Source organism: Grampus griseus (assembly GCF_964374135.1).
Source record: "Grampus griseus genome assembly, chromosome: 6".
NCBI classification, from domain to species: Eukaryota; Metazoa; Chordata; class Mammalia; order Artiodactyla; family Delphinidae; genus Grampus; species Grampus griseus.
Genome location: NC_139000.1, coordinates 23,173,796 through 23,192,178, shown reverse-complemented (window position 1 = coordinate 23,192,178; position 18,383 = coordinate 23,173,796). Strand labels below are relative to the sequence as shown.

Genomic DNA, 18,383 nt, shown 5'->3' with positions numbered 1-18,383 from the left:
GGAAGTAAGCGCTCGTAGAATGATGCCAATTGGAGAAAAGGCCGGTTGGTACTGATGAGAAGACTAAGCCACACACTCTGAGGGGCAGATGCGTGAGGACCGGTACCATCTCTGAAGCTGAGAGTGGCCTGTCTTCAGGGGTGGGTCCACCTGGCCCACCAGAAGCACAGAGAAGAGTCATGAAATTAACCCCATCTCCCTACGGTCCAAACCCTTTATATGCCTAATGCCTGAAAAGTCATCTCCCATTAGACCCTAGAATTCTAAAACCAATTCTTATGAAGCAGATTAAACAGACTCCCTGTGGCTTGAAGTCTTTCCTTTATAAAAAGGCCAAAGACAAAACCATATCAAATGGGCATGAACTCCAAAAACAAAGCGTCAGTAAAACATGAAATTTTACCGTACAGGCATGCCTCGGAGGTATTGCAGGTTTGGTTCCAGACCACTGAAATTAATCAAATATTGCAATAAAGTGCATGTCATGAATTTTTTGGTTTCCCAGTGCATATAAAAATTATGTTTATACTATACTGTAGTCTATTAAGTAAGCAATAGCATTATGTGTAAAAAAAAATGTGCATGCCTTAATTAAAAAAATAATGCTGTTGGAACAATGGTGCTGACAGATCTGCTTAACTGGGGGTTGTCAAAAACCTTCAGTTTGTAAAAAATGCAATATTGAGGCCCAGTAAAATGAGGTATGCCTGTCTGTGCAAACAGACGGTACTGTGTAGCAAAGGAAGGATCCATAAAGCCAGCAGGCTGTGAATAACTCAGGACCCTCCCTCCATTTTATAATACGTGTTTCCCCAGGTACCCAATAGTTGATAGGAAAGCAGTGTAATCACATTCATTTTAAGGCGGGATTTTCTGATGTCACTTCTCCAACACAACCCAGGGTATTTGCTGAATAATTGAAATTTATCTCTTGTAGGAGAAATTCGGTGTAAGGTGGGAAGGGTAAACCTTTCCCTTAAATTTTAGGATCCCAAACAAATTTCCCAGAAGGAAAGCAAGCATGAGGTTTGCCCACCACAGTCAAGTTCTGGGGGAGAAAGATGGGTTAAATGAGTGAGGGGTCATCTCCCCACGTGTGTAGTGACGCTCTGCCCTGCTTTTGTTTCCACAGAGCTTCTCCAGTACGGATGGAGGTAAGTGTAAGCGCTCTCTCCCCATCTGTACCTGAATATTTTCATCCATCAGCTTAGTGGGTTTCATTAACACAGGCTCACCAGGAGACGCGATGTGTTGGTTTGTAAGGGCATCAGAAAGAAGGGAAGCGCTGTTTGCGGGTGCTCAGGAGGGCCACGCCCCCCGTCTCCTCTGCCTCTTCTCTTTAAGGACTGCTTCTTGACCAACTCTTTCCAGGCTTACACAGTTGGCCTGGCTCTTCTCCTTCCCATTTCGTCCCCAAGGTTCACTGCTTTGATCTCTCTTGAAATATGTTCCGCCAAGAGCGCCAGCCTCAGGGCCAGTTCCGTGGTAGGGATGAGGCCACTGGTGCTGGTGGTTAGGTCTCCAGGTTACAGTATGCGGCAGGAGCCCATCATCTGATGTTTAGGAAACCTTCCTAAGGCCTCTGGTTTTACTTTGAATCAGAAAACTGCAGTTTCTCCAGCCTTCCAGGGAAACAGGGCTGGGCAGAACCTCCCTCCCTGTGGGGCATGGTTGGCCAGGAGCACGTGAAGGGTGGGAGCAGGGCCCCGGCTTCCTGAACCCCACCCTGCCAGGAGTGGGTCTTCTTCTGCTCTCCCCTACCGTCCCCTCCCCTCCGCTCTCCTTCACTGGGGCCGTGTGATGAACTTGGGATTGTGTGCTTCTCAGCCTTCCCCTTGCTCTTCTGTTAGCTACAAACTCATGAAAACCACTTGATTCCCTCTTTCCCTCTGGCCCTCAGCTAGACCTGTCTTAAAATGCCGGGACTTGTCAGAAGATCAGATACCATCTGCTCACCTGATTCTTATGAGGTCAACCTCTAAATTAGGAAGATGACCAGGAGCCAGAATAAGTGTTGGCATCAGTGTTTTCCCAATGTCTTTTGGAAATATATGGTTAAAGATTTTAAAATGCAGAGATGGATAATGCATTTTTCTGGATTAGCAGAGATCCTTGCAATCACGATAATTCTAACTTCAGCAAAAAAGGAAACAAACAAAAAAACTGGTTTGTCTGGGTTCTCCCCGCCACCCTCCAGCAAGTAAGAGGCAGGGGATCTGGATTTTGGCTCCTTGGGTGATCTTTGGGAAGGTATTAAATTAAATTCATGTGTCCAGCGCATATGCTCAGAGGCAAGTCAGGGTCGAGCAAGCAGGGACTCCAGGAGGAGGACTTTCAATAGTTCTGGAACCTTTTCTAGGGTGTGGCCAAATCAGGACATTTGTTCTGTGCTTTGGGGGTGGAGCACGGACTGAAGAGGTGGCCTTGCCTACTTTGGGGAGTTGAGGGTGGCAGCATGGGAAGGATAGCGGGCTTCCCTCGTGCTAGGGCTGCCCAGAGGCCGTGTACGTTATCAGCAGTAACACAGTATCAGACATCGACCCACAGATACCCACATATCGGAAGAGTCCACATCAACTTTTTTTTTTTTTTTTTTGCGGTATGCGGGCCTCTCACTGCTGTGGCCTCTCCCGTTGCGGAGCACAGGCTCCGGACGCGCAGGCTCAGCGGCCATGGCTCATGGGCCCAGCCGCTCCGCAGCATGTGGGATCCTCCCAGACCGAGGCACGAACCTGCGTCCCCTGCATCGGCAGGCAGCTCCCAACCACTGCGCCACCAGGGAAGCCCCACATCAACTTTTTATGCTTTCACTTCTTTTTTTCTCAAACCAGGGCCTTTCCTAGACTTCTCTCTCTAATTAGGGAAAGGATGGAGCCTGCATGTCATGTCCCAGGGAAAGCTGTGTGGGCCATGGAGATGCATGTAGTCTATGACTTGTTAACAAGCATCTATGAAGCCATGTTATAAACTCTCACTGCTCTCTTTTTCGCTGTCACCCTGAACTTCTCTCATTTCCGCCTGTACTATGTACTTCCCACTATTTTCATCTGTTCACCTAAGTAGTTCATAAAGATGGTAAGAAACACGATTGTGACTGAGAAGGGAACCTACAGAGAAAAATCACCTTCATGATTCCATCCTTCATCACTTTTTGACAGGATGGGTGAGCTCAGGCTTAAAAGGATGCAGAAGTCTCAGGGATCCCAAGAAGTGGCCAGGGAAAAGTTTCCATGGCCTTGTCGCCCTGGATGATGATTCCTACCGTGTCTGGTTATAACTAAGTCTGGGGAGACCTTTCCATTACACCACATCTGCTGGCAAAGAAAAGTTTGAAGGAGGGAGCACGTCCTTCCAAGAATGCAGTCAGTGTTTATAGGCCGCTCTGTGATCTGAGGGTAAAAACTCATCATGAAGCACATCCAGTTGAGGGACTTCGGGATGTCTAAATCTTTTCTCTTTGATTTCAAAGTGCCAAGACCCTCTTAGAATCAACCAATTGTTGTTACTAAGACCTAACAAAAAAATGATTGTAGAATAATGATGCTTAGGACAGATACCCAACTTCCAAAACACGATGATTACAGAATCCAGGCCCAGCTGAAATTACATAACTGTACAAGATGCTGCAGATAATCAGCAGAAGCGTCTCCAGTTTAATGAGTTGCCAAGGAGCCAGCAGCTGGCGTGTGCATGTGTAACGACCGCTGTTCAGGTACCCTGTGCATGTCTCCCTGTGCTTTTCAGAGAAAACAAAGGTATTGGACTGCTGGATCACCAATGGTTTTTGACTACATGGTAGCCTTGGCAATCAAGAGCAACGTATTCCAATCTGGAGTAGAATGTCTTGGCAACATACATTCTGATCCCCCCTCACTTCCTCTCCACCCCACACACACACTTGTTATATGGCAGAGTCCTCATCGATTGGGTGGGCTGTTTTTACTGCCCTAGATAGGCACAGTGTTTTGTGTAAGTATAAATTGCATGTGGTATGTATCTAGAGCTACCTCTGTTCTTCACCCACCGAGGAGCTGGTGTGAAACCCTTGGCCAGAACTGGCAAAGGAAAATGTCTGTCCTGGGCCCATCTCATCCTTGCTGTTTGAGACTGATCTTTGTAGATTTCCATCTCATCCCAGTCTGGGGTGGCCTGGGACCTTTCCCACATCAAAACCCTCATACCAGGGACTTCCCTGGCAGTCCAGTGATTAAGACTCTGCAATTCCTTTGCAGGGGGCACGGATTCGGTCCCTGGTTGGGGAACTAAGATCCCGCGTGCCACAGGGTGTGGTCAAAAAAAACCCCAAAAAACCAAAAAACACCTTCATACCAATTGTTGGGACAGCTCAGTGTGTCTTCAGTTGCCCAGAAGTCACGATTTCAGGAGAGTTTTCATCAGTTTTGTTCCTCTAGCTTTAGCTATCTATGTTCTTCATGAAGATTTCAGCAGTGCCAGAACTAACGAGAAGCACTCATGTTACATCTCTGCTCTGTAAGTGACTGTTCTCTGCCTTCTCGGTGGTGGGAAGGAGCATGATAGACCACCCTGACTTTGGCAGGAAGAGGGCAGTTTACTGACTGAGGCCACATGAAGACATCTCCCTGTGGAAGCTTCGGAGGCCCTGTTTCTTATTCCTGGTGTTGGTCTATCAGACACCCTCCCTGCTGCAGAACCTTAGGGTTTACTACTTAATGATATATTGAGGGGCTGCCCTGTCCTTTTCCTCATGCCCCACTCCTCGCCACCCCCTTATCTCTTAGCAGAAGCCATGGCTCCCCAGCCCCACAAGAGCTGCTGTCCTCAGGCCTGTAGCCAGTGACCACTGGGCAAAGGTAACTCCATCACCCACTCACATCTGGCAGGGAGCAGCCTCTCGGGGAGCCTGAAACATAATCAGTAGGAATCACATGCAGAATTCCCCACCTGTGAGTGGCTTTTATTTCTAGCTGCTAAAACTTTCAGAATGCAAAGATGTCCTGGAAATTCTATATGTAGCATAGGATGTACCAGACACGTGTGACCAGTCCACAGAGTCTTACCTGGTCTTAACGGCTTGAGTCTCCATCTCATTTGAATGCAGGAAGGCAGATTTACCGTGATTGCCATTCCACGGATTTCTGGAAATCCTCAGGGAAGCTCAGAAGTTCTGCACATTTGCTCTGGTCATTTCTTGTCCCCTAAACTGTCTCTAACCCCACATTGCTGCTCCCTCCTTCCCATGGGCCACTGTTAGCAATCTCCCTCTACCCGCTCAAGCCCCACTTACCCCCAGCTGCTGCTACCTCTGGTCCTGCCTTGTGCTACCTTGGGGCCCAGACCCTTCCCACAGCTCCCCAGAGTGAGAGCAGAGGCTGCAACCTAACTTGAGGAATGCTGGCAGGGCAGCTCAACATGGAGAATAATGGGCAACTTTGGACATGTGGCCACACTCAGAGGCTCTGGCTCCAATCCAGGCCCCTTTCAGAGGGTCCCTACAGGCTGCTTCATGGCCATCTCCCAGCCCGCCATCATCTCAAAGGGCCATCTTCCTTCCTTGCAGTGAAGGACCTTCAACCATGTCTGCCCGACCCAGGGCCCAACTCCAGCACACATGAGGCCCCAGGGAGAGACAGTAACCAGAGCCTCACTCCAACCCAGGGCCTGCCTGCCTGCTGACTCCTGACTTCCTGTTCCGTCTCCCTAAAAGGCTGATAGACAAACCCATTCTCTTAGAGAAACTCCACCCCATCCACTCCCACAGAACATGATGGTCCAATGTCAGTATATTCTGGGTTATTCAGACACACGTGAGTCAGCAGTGGTCTAATCAGCATATAACTGAACTAATCCTAATCTGGTGTCTGTTTGCAGTCCTCTCCTGCATGAAATTTAAAAGAGAAAAAAGAAACCTGCCAGAACTAAGGCGGTATCGATGGGGATACACAGGACGGGACAGATGTGGGAAGTGGGTAGAGGCTAGGGACTAACTGGCCACTGGGAGGGGAAGTTAAGGACACCACCCAGGATCCTGGGTGAATTATGGTGCCAGTGAGCTGAGGTACATTGTACAGGAGAAGGAGCAGATGAGCGGAGATGAGAGTTCCATTTTGGACATGTTGAGCGTGAGGTGACTATGGACCATTCAGTGGAAGTATGCGGTAAGCAGATACATGTGATCATTGACGAGTGATTGACATTCCAGGATTTTGGGATGTGGCCATGACACAAGGAAGGAATCACATCACCTAGAGCCCAGCTTTCTAGAATGTTCCTTCGCTTTCCCACTTCTCTCTGAGGGATACACAGATTCTTCTCCTTGTTTCACATCAGTGGTTTCCTCCTCTCCTCTAATACTTTGGCATGCCTGTTGACTTCTGTGTCCTCATCTCCCTAAGTGGGCTTTCAAGGTATTTTCCCAAGCAGAGCTGGTCTCCCTCTGTCGCACGGCCTCATTTCTTGCAACTGAGCTCATGGTGAGTTCACTGGGTGCTGTTATTTGAAATCTCAGGATTTTCTAGCTGAAACACCAGCCAGAAGTACTGAAATTGTGGGATAAATTCTGGAATTTTTTTTAAATGCCTACAAAATTAGTCTTCTGCATGAATCAGGCACATAAAGCTATATTTCCAGTTTAAGGAAAGAGCCCCAAATCTATTTTCCAGTTCTGCTTAAGGCACGTTTCTAGTTTGGGGTCCCACATTTGGCCAATTCCACCAAATTTATAATGGCTCTCACTAGTCCATCTCTTTGTCTCTGTCTTTTTTTTTTCCCCCCCCGAACTCATTGTACTCTTAGAATCTAGAGCTTTCTGATGAATCTTTTAATACATAGAGCTGTCCTGGGGCTTGAGCTCTCTGGCCAGGATCTCTCCTACCTCAGCTACTCTACTGAATACCAGTCACTGGGCAAATGCTGGTCTTTGTTTACCCTGATCCTCTCTTGCAGTGGCCGCCTCTGTGGTCCATTATGTAGGGCAAACAAGCTGCTGTCTCGGCAGTGAACCCATTGGGCCTCCCAACACTGTGCCTAATTGTATTCCCTGTTCTCTGCTACCAGATGCAGTAAATTACATTTCCTCCCAGCTCCCCGACCTGCCAATCCTCTGTTCACGAACAGCACAACCGTCACCTGGGCAGGACGGAACCAGCAGGGCAGCTGGTAAGTCCTGGGGAGCTATTTGGTTTTGATGCCAGGACTGACCATGGGGCTTGCGTTTCTCCGAGCTTTAATAATGAGGGCTGCCCAGATATCCTTACATAGGGGGGACCCTGTCCTCAGCACAGCTTCAGATGGAGAGTGGCCACACAGGGCAGGCACTGGGCCCTGCTGGGTGTCTGAGGACCAAAGGGGAGGGAGTATTGAGAAAATGAGAAAGCATTTTTCTTCCCACTTCAGAGGAGTCTGTCTTGTGTTTGTGGTCTTTATAGCTGTCCTCATTCTTAAAGTTCATTTGCACTCTGCCTCCAGGGAATTTTATTTTCCGTATTGGAATAGTACAAGATCAAATGAGCTATGCCGGGAAGCTGGAGGGAAAGTATTTTCAAAGCGTATGAGTATGTTGCTGGAATCCTTTGGGAATCGAGCTGTGTGTATATTGTGAACATATATATTCTCAAAGTCTTCCCATTTCTGGAGTTATTTAACTACTATGGTATGTTTGGGAAATAAAAGGAGGAACTTAAAGAATATATGTTTCTTGCTAATGTTTCTCACAATTGTGAATTTTAGAAAATAATACACTTGTGAGTGTAAAGCGTATAGAGAGCTCTGCTTTCCTCTGTTCAATGCGAACGTGCCTCGGAAATCAGAACTGGACAGCCGTGAACAATAAATCTCTATACTGATCTTTTTGCTCTTCACAGAATTGCACTGAGGGCCGGGGTTGAATGGAAAAATGAACTGCCAAGGTTGTACAGTTCGTGACAATGTAGGTGAACTTGAATCTAAACATCAGATTATGCTTTACATAATCTAGGTAAATTTATGTTTAAGTCACCTAAGGACACCTTTTATAAGACAAAATAATCGTGGACCGTTGAGTCAGAGGAAATCCTTTATACAGGCCAACCTGAATATTTTATGAAGCAAATAGTCCCTCCTTATTTTAATATAAAAGTAAAATAAAAGGGCAAGCAAGTATTGACATAATTGTCACGCGCACTGGCTAAATTTCAGTATCTACCGAGTGTCTCTGTAAACATCCTAGCATCATGTTACTTTTACATACAGACTCACGGGGTTCTAGAGTTGGGGGGTGGGGGGGGCGGGGAGGACTGTAAATTGTGTCTGGTCAAACCCAGGCCAGGCCAACAGATCCCCGGATAGTTAAAGGATAAGCCAGACTTGCAGCCTACAGTCATGCTACAAAGGAACCATTGGCAGTGACTTAAGCTGTGGATTCTTTTAAATGCTCCAGAATGCACTTCTGAGACCAGCTGGGGATAATAACTCTTCAAAAGTCACATACCTCCCTGCTTGTTATTAGTGTTGGTAGTTCCCAATAGCTGTGCGTAAACAGCTTTGCAGCCCCTTTCCACATGTTTCTGCACCCCACAGGACATGCAGTATGACCCAACTAATGGATCGGCTCATGGAGGTGGGATAGGGGCAGTGTGTGGGGACTGATTTTTAAGAGATATGAAAAGGATTGGTAGACAAGCAATAGAAAGTTCAAGAGTGTTCTGTTGCTGGGATTGTAGTGCTGTGTGCCTAAGAATACACATACTATTACAAGCTAGCATCCTTCGTCTTCAGAGATACTGTAAAAACATAAAGATCCAAGTAGCAAAGGCATTTTTTAAGAAGTATTATGTGCTCAAAATCTTCTAAAAAATAAGCTTGCGTGTACTTTTGTTTATTAGTTAAGAACTAATTTGCATAAATGTATCTCCTGTGGAAATACACAGACGCAGAGTCTTGAAAGGAATTGCCTTTGATGTGGTTAACTGCTTTGCCCAGGCTGTTTTTGAAGTAGAACATCCAGATTAATTGTCAGTTATGGCTAACAGTGACTACTCAGAGCGTGAATGGCATGCAAATCAATGGCGCTCACCATTAATGGAATTCTTTCTCCTAGATATAATCCATCTTGCTTTAGGAACGTCCTTTTGGAAATGTGTGCAATCTTAGGGCCATTTTAATAAATGTCACCAGTCATTACTCAGTATTATGACAAATATCCGATTGTTTGGAGTTTGGGAGGTTTTAGATTCTGTATAAATGGGAATTTATTTAGAATCATTGCTTTGCAGATTCAGGAAGCATCTATTCCAATCCCTCATTCAAACATGGAATCCGGGGGATAGAAGCCCTGCAAAGAGGCCCTCAAAAACCACAGTCACCCGCCATGAGACTGGGTCTCCCTCCAGGTGGCCCATCCTGTCTATAATTGGTTCTGACAGTTGGGAAGTGCTTCCTCTGGTGGAACTCTCGTTAGTCTGCTGCCTTCATCTTCTACCCATTGGTCCTTATCCTGCCCTCTGGAGCCCCTCAGAACAAACCTAAGTTCTGATTTCCCTGTAAGTAGTTGAAAATGGCAGTCAGGTCCTGTCTTTCCCAGGTCCTCACTTTCCATCTCCTTAACACCCACAGCCGCGGTTTCTTCAGCTGGTCCTGAGATGATAAGGTTGCTTTGACACCCTCTGCCATGCGTGTCCCCCTCTGAACGCTCCCCGCTTTGTCTCTGAAGTACGAGGCTCAGAGCTGCCGAGCGTGTGCACTCTGGGCTGAGCCTGTCACCCCACAGAGCGGGGCTTGATGCCACAGACCATGTGACTCACTTGGTTGCCATCATAGCCTTCCAGCTTCGGGTCTAAGGTAAAGCCTCAGAGGTATGCGACATGCGCCACCACTGGGCCTCCTTTCCTTTGTCCAGTGGACTCATCACTCCAGAACCATTTCAGTGGCGACGAGCGGTCTGTTCCCCACAACTGCACACATACCGCTTCACCTTATCACGTGCAGAAGAACCCACAAAATCCTCTATTTCTAATCTCAAGAGGCAAAAGTAAGGATGAGCTATGCATCTGTCGGCCTTGGGAGATTTCATATGACTATTAAATTTCTCCTTGTTAAAGTGTCCCTCGGGAGTGTCGGGGGGCCTGAGGTCACTGAGGAGCCTCCGGAAGGTGGGGAGGGCTTGAGGTGAGGGGACTTGGCAGTCAGGTCCCTGGTGTTCTCTCCCATTTCAAGCACAGCAGCTCCCCGGCGCTTGTGTTTCCATATTGTATTTCTGCATTAGATTTCATTTGAATAAAGGGTTTAACAGTTCTGAAAGGAGAAAACTGTCTTCTCTGTTGTCCGGGTTTTTACAGCTTGCGATTGTGGCTCCGAAGACACTAACTTTTCCTCTCAGTTAATTATCGTCTCAGATCTGAAAAGCACACTTGCATTATTTATCATCATTTCCCTGATAAAGACGTTGAACAGTTGGAACCAAAGTCAGAGGCCTGCAGCTCGCCGTTAGGGATCTCCTGGCCCTTGGGAATCCTCACGCGGCACCTATGGGGCATGGCCCTTCAACCAGTGACAAGTTCTGGCAGTCGTCCTGATATTCAAGGCACGTGTTTCTGCCTTGACAGCTTAAGGACATAGGGACTTTCTGATGATCCAGAAATGCTGTATCTCTGGCATTTGCCTAATCTGCCTAGAGACCTTGAAGAAAAAAGAAAATGAGATTCATGTGCCTAGCTTCTGCTCTTTGAAAATTAACTCTAGAATTCAGCCAGCCCTGATGTCAAGCTGTTTCTATGTAGTTTATGGAATTCCTTCCTTCTCATGTTTGAAAATCAGAACTTTGAGTCACTGCCTCCAGCGCCTTTCCTGGTATATAAAATCCTTGAGACAAATTCATTGATACGGGAACTGGGGCCCAGGGCCGAAAGCACTGACAGCATTTGTATCCCTGGGTGCTTTTTCCTATCATTTTCCAGTCTTCTCTACTCATCTGGGTTTCAATGACCTCTTAGCAATTTCTTTCTGGCACTTTTCAGGCTGAAAACTGCCCTTCTTGACCAAAAAGACTGAAGCAAAATCGATATGAGAATCGGCTTTGGCCTTTGTTGTCCTTCAGCATCGTGCCCTTGCTGACTTATTTTTGTTGAAACCACAGTGTCTTGGGAAAACAGTTGATTCGAAGAAATGTTTGATTACTGGTCTTTGAAGTTAGAGATTGCCCTCTGGGATGAGAGGGAGGGTCCACTCTGAATGAATGTCCTCATTTTCATTGTTATTGACATCACAATGCCAATTTTATATCTCCAACCTCAAGAAAAGGAGTGAACATACATGTATATGTACAATCATATACTCAAAGGGGTAAGACTGTACATGTGTATGTTCATTCAATAAGCCAAGCATATGTATTGTTTCTCTTCCACATTCCATGTGTAATGCCAGCTACTTGACGATCATTATATTGGGGTGATCTCACCGCTGGGTGGTGGTCCTGGTCTGGCTGTCAGTCACCCTCGTCTAGTACTTGACACGTCCCTGACTCACAAGCCACACAGGCCGTTCATGGCACCATGGAATATCAAAGCTGGATACCATATATATATATATATATATATATATTTATACACACACACACACATATATGTGTGTATATGTATATATATGTATTTGTATAACTGAATCACTTTGCTGTTCACCCGAAACTAACACAACATTGTAAATCAACTATACTTCAATTAAAAAAAAAAAATACCCTTCATTGTACAAATGGGAAAAATGAGGCCCCAAATTGGGATGTGACTTGAATAGGAATTCAGAGTTACTATCTTTCTCCCTCCCCCGACACCTCCCATCTTACTGACTGATGACAGTGGGGCGTGTCTTTTTATACTTTACACGTGGACCCTCAGCCTTATTCTTCTGCCCACTGGTCACAGTGAGTCAAAGGAAGTGACTGTCCTTACAGAGTGCAGAGTCCTGTCTTGTGTGCACTTGTCTCGATCCTGAAATGGAATCATGCCAGTTGGTGCCCCCCTCTCCTTACTTGTGTCAGGTGCGATAATCAAATATATCATTTTATAAAGACGTACTTCCAAATTTCAGTCATCCCATCATTGCGATGTCCATTGGACTGTCTTCTTTCTTTTTTCTCTGTCTCCTGGTCCTTCCTCAAATACTTTTCTTTTTGTTCATGGGACTCTTTCAAAATCTCTTTCAAGGGCTCCCCAGAAAGTTTCCTCCCCTGAGCAGTACCACCCTCCTCATTTTTTTTCAGTAAGATGAGCTTAGATAACAAGCCCTTAACGATCCTCATCACTGTGTACCTGTGGCATGGGGAGCCTTGAGCAAAGAAAAGGGCAGATTCCAGAGTGTTCTTTGTGGTTAGAGATGAGGGCATGATGTAAGGGAGAGGAGAGGTCTTTGGTATACGCTACTTGGCAGGAGTAAAAAGCAGAAGCGTTTTAAAAATTGTGTGCATGCCTCGTAAACAAAATGTTGAATTTAAAATGTAAGTCTTATTTTCCTACTGGTTCATATCCACCCTCGTTCACATTTGGGATATTATTGGCTGAGAACTGGAGCAAAATAGAAATACTTATTCATAAACAACACATTTAAGATAAATGTTCACACTTCCTGTGTGGTTTTCTGAATGTCTAATAACATTCTCATATATGTATCCATAAAGTCTAAGTATTGTCTTAAGAGAGTAGAAGTTTAAAGTTATCAGCCCTAAAAATGGCAGTTATGTGAGGGGGTGAATGGGTTAACTAACCTTATTTTGGTAATCATTTTGCAGTATATATGTATGTCGAATCATCACATTGTAAATCTTAAACTTACATATGTTATATGTCAACAATATCTCAATAAATCTGGAAACAAACAAACAAACAAAAATATTGCCTTTGTGTGAACCAGAGCTTCTCGAAGTGTTTGCCTGGCTCCCCCTTACTAGAGAAGAGAGTGAAGGCAGACAAGGTATGTGAGACCAAACCTGAAGAAACCTGCTAAAAATATGTGGTTCCTTTGAAGCCCAACATCTTATCTGGGGAAAAAAAATACATATGGATGTTGTCTTTTATGGCATAACATATCTAGGTTTCTTTTATTATAAAAATGTCTTCAAGTGTTCTGCTCTCAGATTCTAGAAATACTGAAAGAACAGTGTATAACATATAAATATAACTATTAATCTGTAACCCTAATGAATCCATGCCACTTGTGGTTCAGTTCCAGAGCCATGTCACACTTAACAAAATACAGCTTAAAATCACAGACAAAAAAAAGAAAACCCACTAAAAAGAAACTCTGCTCTTTACCTATATTTCCTGAAGGATATTAAAAGGGATCCAATTCACATCTCCACCCAGAAGCACTTATGTTCCCTTTACTTCCATCCACATATAATTCTCCAAAGCATCATCCACGGCCACAGAATGTTCCTTCCCTGTCTTTCTCCCACACAGTTTTCACTGTCTCTTCCATCCAACTCCTTCTTTCTCAACTCTTTATTGTATGGATCTACTTAACCGTTCTAGCAAAGACCTTCTCGTCATCCCTCCTTTCAATCCAGTCTCTGATTCTAGGAACAGGCAAGGACCAGATGAGGTTGGGGATTATAATGGCAGAAAAGGGAAAATTGGACCAAAAATGACAGCATTCTCATTGGTGGGCAGAGTGAGAGAGGGACAGCCCTAAAGATTCCCATGTTCATAATTTGTATCCTATCAGATATGGACATAAAAATAGAAATATTTTATTCCATACTCTGTATTGATTGCAGCTCAATATATCATTTGGTTCATATATTACTGGATGTTTGCGGTGTTGTATCTATAACTGACAATCATCATTACCTTTCTTATTTATAAATATGTCCCGTGAGTGTGTTAATAGTGATAGGACATAAGATTTTAACCCCAAATTGTGCTTTTTAATATAAATGTAATATTTAAAGAACGGGCTTTTGGAGCCCCTGCAAAATTTTAAATACCTATTCTATTTCTTTGCTAACACATTTTGTGGAAAATCAGGAAATAACAGAAACAGATATTTCTCTTGATATCACCGTCATTGTGTGATCTCATGTACCTTTATGACAAATATTGGTTGGCCTCCCATTGTGTCACTTAAGGAAACTCAACATCTTTGTGCTGAGCAAGTGAAACTTTCAAAACACACACAATGAAAAATCGAGCATTGGATTTTCCTTCAAATCTTTTTAGTTAAGTGTTAACCGTGATCAGATTGTATCTTATTACACAAGCAGATGGAATAATACTGTTGGCTATTTTTTTTAACCAGTACAAACATTAATCACTGTGTGTACCTTTTCATTGGTGTCAAATTATATAAAGTACTTGTGACTAGATTAAAACAACAAGTTAGACTTCTCAGTTAGTAGCAACTGTTACACAGGTATGTATAGCAGGTACCTTTTCTACAAAAGGTTCTAAGGTAGGTGTTGGGAGGGAGGGGGAATCATAGAAAGATGTCAGGCAAAAAACTAGCCTTCAAGAATCCTAAGAATCTATGGAGCTAATAAAACATTCCCACAGATAATTATATTACTGCATGGAAAGTGTTAAGTGCCTTCAGAGAGGTTTAGAAGAAGTGTTCAGCGAATCTTGAGAAGAGAGGGATGACTTAGAGATGGGACGATCAAAGAAAGCGCATGGAAGAGGGCGCTGTTGACCTGGGCATCGATGGATGAGTCATATTTGAATATAAAGAAACTCAAAAGAAGGACTTTTCAAGAGAAGGGAATCTTAAAATCAGGAAATGTTAGGTGTGAGATGGTGTTTTTTGGTCGCTCTAGAGGGAAAGGAAGCAATGAAATATGTGATTGGAAAGATAGTTTGGATCTTTTTAACACAGTTGGGGAACTTGTAGTTCTTCAGAAAGAGGTAGGGACTCAACGGCCATGATCAGCAGAGGTGTGACATGGGACTCTAGGGTCTGCCAGTGGAGGAGGGACAAAAGGCACTCTAGGCAGAGGGACAGCAGGCACAGGGATGAGTAATGGGGGGATGTCTTGGGAATAGTGAGAACTTTGTTATGGCCGGAGTGTATGTGGAATGAGAGGGGCCGCAAGACAAGACAAGAAAGGAAGATTGCAGATAAATGCCAAAGGTAATCACATGCCAAGCTAAGGAGTTTGGTGTTTACCCTCTGCAGACACAGGAGCCAACAGAAGGTTTGTAAGTAAGGTAGCTCTGTGGGCAGGGTGGAGTCTAGGCTAGCAGGGATCAGCTGACTTTTTCTGTAAAGGGCCAGATCATAAATATTTTAGACTTTGTGGACCACGTATGGTCTCTGTTGCATATCTTTTTTTTTCCTTTTCTCTTAAATTCTTTCTTTCCTTTTCTCTTTCTTAAGTTCTTTCCCTCCTTCCTTTTTTTTTAACTTGTTTTTTTTTTTTTTTTTTTTAATGTCAAGACCATTCTTTGCTCCTCTGGCCATGCAAAACGGGGCCTCAGCTGTCTTTGGCCCACTGGCGATGAAAAGACAGAAGTAGCAGTTAAAAATCGAACACAGGTAATTGTGCCAAAGAGGGCCTGGTCTAAGGCAGTAGTGATAGAGATAGTGGTGAGGAGATGCATGGGGATGGATCTGAAATAGAATTAGTCTCAGCAGTTGTTTGACTCTGGGTAATTAGGAAGAAAAGGAAAAATCAGGTATGATTCTGAGGCTTCTCGCTTGAAAGACTAGGTAGTGGAGCTGGTGTTACTTCATACCAAGACTACGGGGGAGTTTTGAGAGAAGATGGATTCAGTTTTGCAGCTGTAGAGTTTGATGTATCTGTGGGTCATTCAGGGAAAGGGTGTCTGGGGACAGTTGGCTCAGTGGGTCTGAGGCCCAGTTCCCTCCCATCCAGGCCATGTGCCTCACAGGGAGTCTCTGAGGTAATAGATTTGAAATTATGGAGTGTCATGTAAGTCTACAGGACAGGAAAGAGCTGGTTCTTAGGAAGCTCAGACCAGCAGCAGGATTTGAGATGAGTTGGAGAGGCCAAGATTGGACCTGGGAAGGTCCGATGTAGGAAGCTTCCATGTAGGAAGCTCTCGTGATATCTAGGGAAGAGGAAGTAGTGTCTCAGATTGAGTGGTGGCAGTAGAACAGAAAGAAGGCGGCAGGTGGGAAGGAGGTATGGGGCAGAATCTCGAGGACTTGGCAGTGCGTGCATGGGGGAAGAAAGAGGCTTTCTGTGAGTATAGTCCTCAAATTGCAGTGTCGTGGGTTGACGCCACCTCTAGTCTGTTCTTTTTCTAGTTCTTATCTTAGAAACCTAACAAAGTGACTGAAGCTTACAGAGCATATAATCTGACTCCTTTCATAGCTTTCAATTTTTATAAATATCCCCTTTTAGAGTACAGTAGAGGATGGCTATGTACCACCTGCAAAATCCTTTGTGTAATCTTCGTTACAGAAAAGGGAAGTGTCTAAAGAGCAGTAGAACACTCTGTAAAAGAATTTTTAAAAGAGATTTAAGATTTTGGAACTAGGTTACATCTTAACCAAGGGCTTTAAAATTGTCTGTAAGCCTAAGGTATGCTCACGATCAAGGTAAACTTGCATGTTACAGCCTCCCTGTAATGTGTCGCACTGGATCTCAGCAGTCGCTCGTGGCCTTATTTTAGCTCATCTTCCTGGGAAGTGTGAGTGCCATTGAGATATGGTAACTCTGTACATGTGTCTTCCCAGTGCATTTAGCTGCTGTGTTAAAACACATATATAACCACCTCTGTCCACAGTGCACTCACTCTAACACTCAAGATGCTTGGCAGTTAGACTAGAAAGGGCACAGCACCTTTTTTTTTGTCTGTTTGGCAATTAACCATTCACTGGCTTTTTTTGTTGTAACATGCACTTCCTTTCTCTTGTTTTCATTCAAGCTGTGTACGCCATGGAAATTAATGTGGAGAAAGACAAACAAACAGGAGAGACCAAGATTCTCTCTACATCCACCATTGGCCCAGAGGGGGTCCATCAGAGAGGAGTCAAAGTCTTTGATGATGGTACCAAAGTAGTGTATGAGGTGCACTCAGGAGGCACCATAGTAGAAAACGGAGTGCACAAATTAAGCTCAAAGGATGTAGAAGAGCTTATTCAGAAGGCTGGACAATCAAGCTTAAGAGGAGGGTACGTGTCAGAAAGGACTGTGGTTGCAGATGGGAGCCTCAGCCACCCTAAGGAACATATGCTCTGCAAAGAAGCCAAGTTAGAAATGGTCCATAAGTCTAGGAAAGATCATACTTCTGGGAACCCAGGGCAGCAGGCTCCAGCCCCCAGCACTGAAGGGCCGGAGGCAAACTTGGATCAGCCCGTCACCATGATTTTCATGGGCTACCAAAATATCGAGGATGAAGAAGAGACGAAGAAGGTGCTAGGCTATGATGAAACCATCAAGGCTGAGTTGGTCCTCATTGATGAAGACGATGAGAAGTCATTGAGGGAGAAGACGGTGACAGATGTGTCCACTATTGATGGGAACGCAGCTGAGCTGGTGTCCGGGAGACCCGTCTCAGACACCACAGAGCCCTCATCCCCCGAAGGGAAGGAAGAAAGCCTGGCCACGGAGCCAGCCCCAGGTACCCAAAAGAAAAAGCGCTGTCAATGCTGTGTTGTCATGTGACCACTTCTTTCTTCCCTTTTCTTCTGGGCAGCCTTTGTGCTCTCCACCACTTACGTAGATCTCCCTGTACCACTAACTGCGATACTGTGAACTGGAAGCAAACACCTGCCTTGCCTTGCAGTTGGATTGCTTTGATCCCTCTTATTTTTTTCCCTTTCGTTTTTTTTTCTCCAGTTTCCTCAGCTCAGAGACAACGTGCATGTGTGTGCTTCACTCTTTCCAAGAACTTGCTTTTCCTCTAAACCTTTCCTTGTGTCTTCAAGAGGGAATCGGTTCCTTACTGCTCGATTGGAATGGACTCTTCCTAGCAGCCAGTGATCTAGTAGCCTTAATTCACTTGACTGGAATTGAATCCATGGGCATCGGGGGTTTCATTTTGTCGTGTGTTCCTATCATGTAGTCACACATCACCACGTCACTGATTTCTCACTTGCCTCCCTCGCTGTGGATCCTTGCTTTTATATCTCATGTGGCAAAATGCTATGGGCTCTAGCCAGTTGCTAGTGTAGCCAAAAGTAGACCTTACTTAGTCTGTCCAGTCTAGGGTGATGCTTTCTGCTGCCTTATATAAGCTTCCAGGTTACAGTATTGTGCATCTCTGGCTTTCTGTTAAAACAAATGAAACTGATGTAAAAGAAGAGAACCCAGTGCTTGTCATAACTGAATTGTAGGGACTGATTCCATAACCTGCCCATCAGCAGCTGTCTCTCTTTCTATGACTTAACTGATGGACCCTTTATATAAGAAGCACCATTTTTAACTTTCTAAGGACATGAAACAAGCATTGTTTTGAGCATCAGCTGTGATCTCC

The 18,383-nt window shown here is 44.8% G+C and overlaps 1 protein-coding gene across 8 annotated transcripts in view; it reads left to right on the top strand.

Moving 5' to 3' along the window:
- The window catches only part of PALM2AKAP2 (PALM2 and AKAP2 fusion), a gene marked incomplete at its 3' end in the record, with an annotated part of 497,367 nt that overhangs the window by 277,610 nt on the left and 201,374 nt on the right, over nucleotides 1-18,383 (top strand). For 5 of the 8 annotated variants that reach the window (XM_082656001.1, XM_082655998.1, XM_082655997.1 and 2 more), the window contains 2 exons: nucleotides 1,133-1,154; nucleotides 7,036-7,137. In XM_082656001.1, the coding sequence (XP_082512127.1) occupies nucleotides 1,133-1,154; nucleotides 7,036-7,137 (124 nt within the window). Of the gene's footprint in view, nucleotides 1-1,132; nucleotides 1,155-7,035; nucleotides 7,138-16,832; nucleotides 17,573-18,383 lie in introns of those variants that run through there. The other 3 variants (XM_082656004.1, XM_082656005.1, XM_082655999.1) reach the window with 3 other exon arrangements.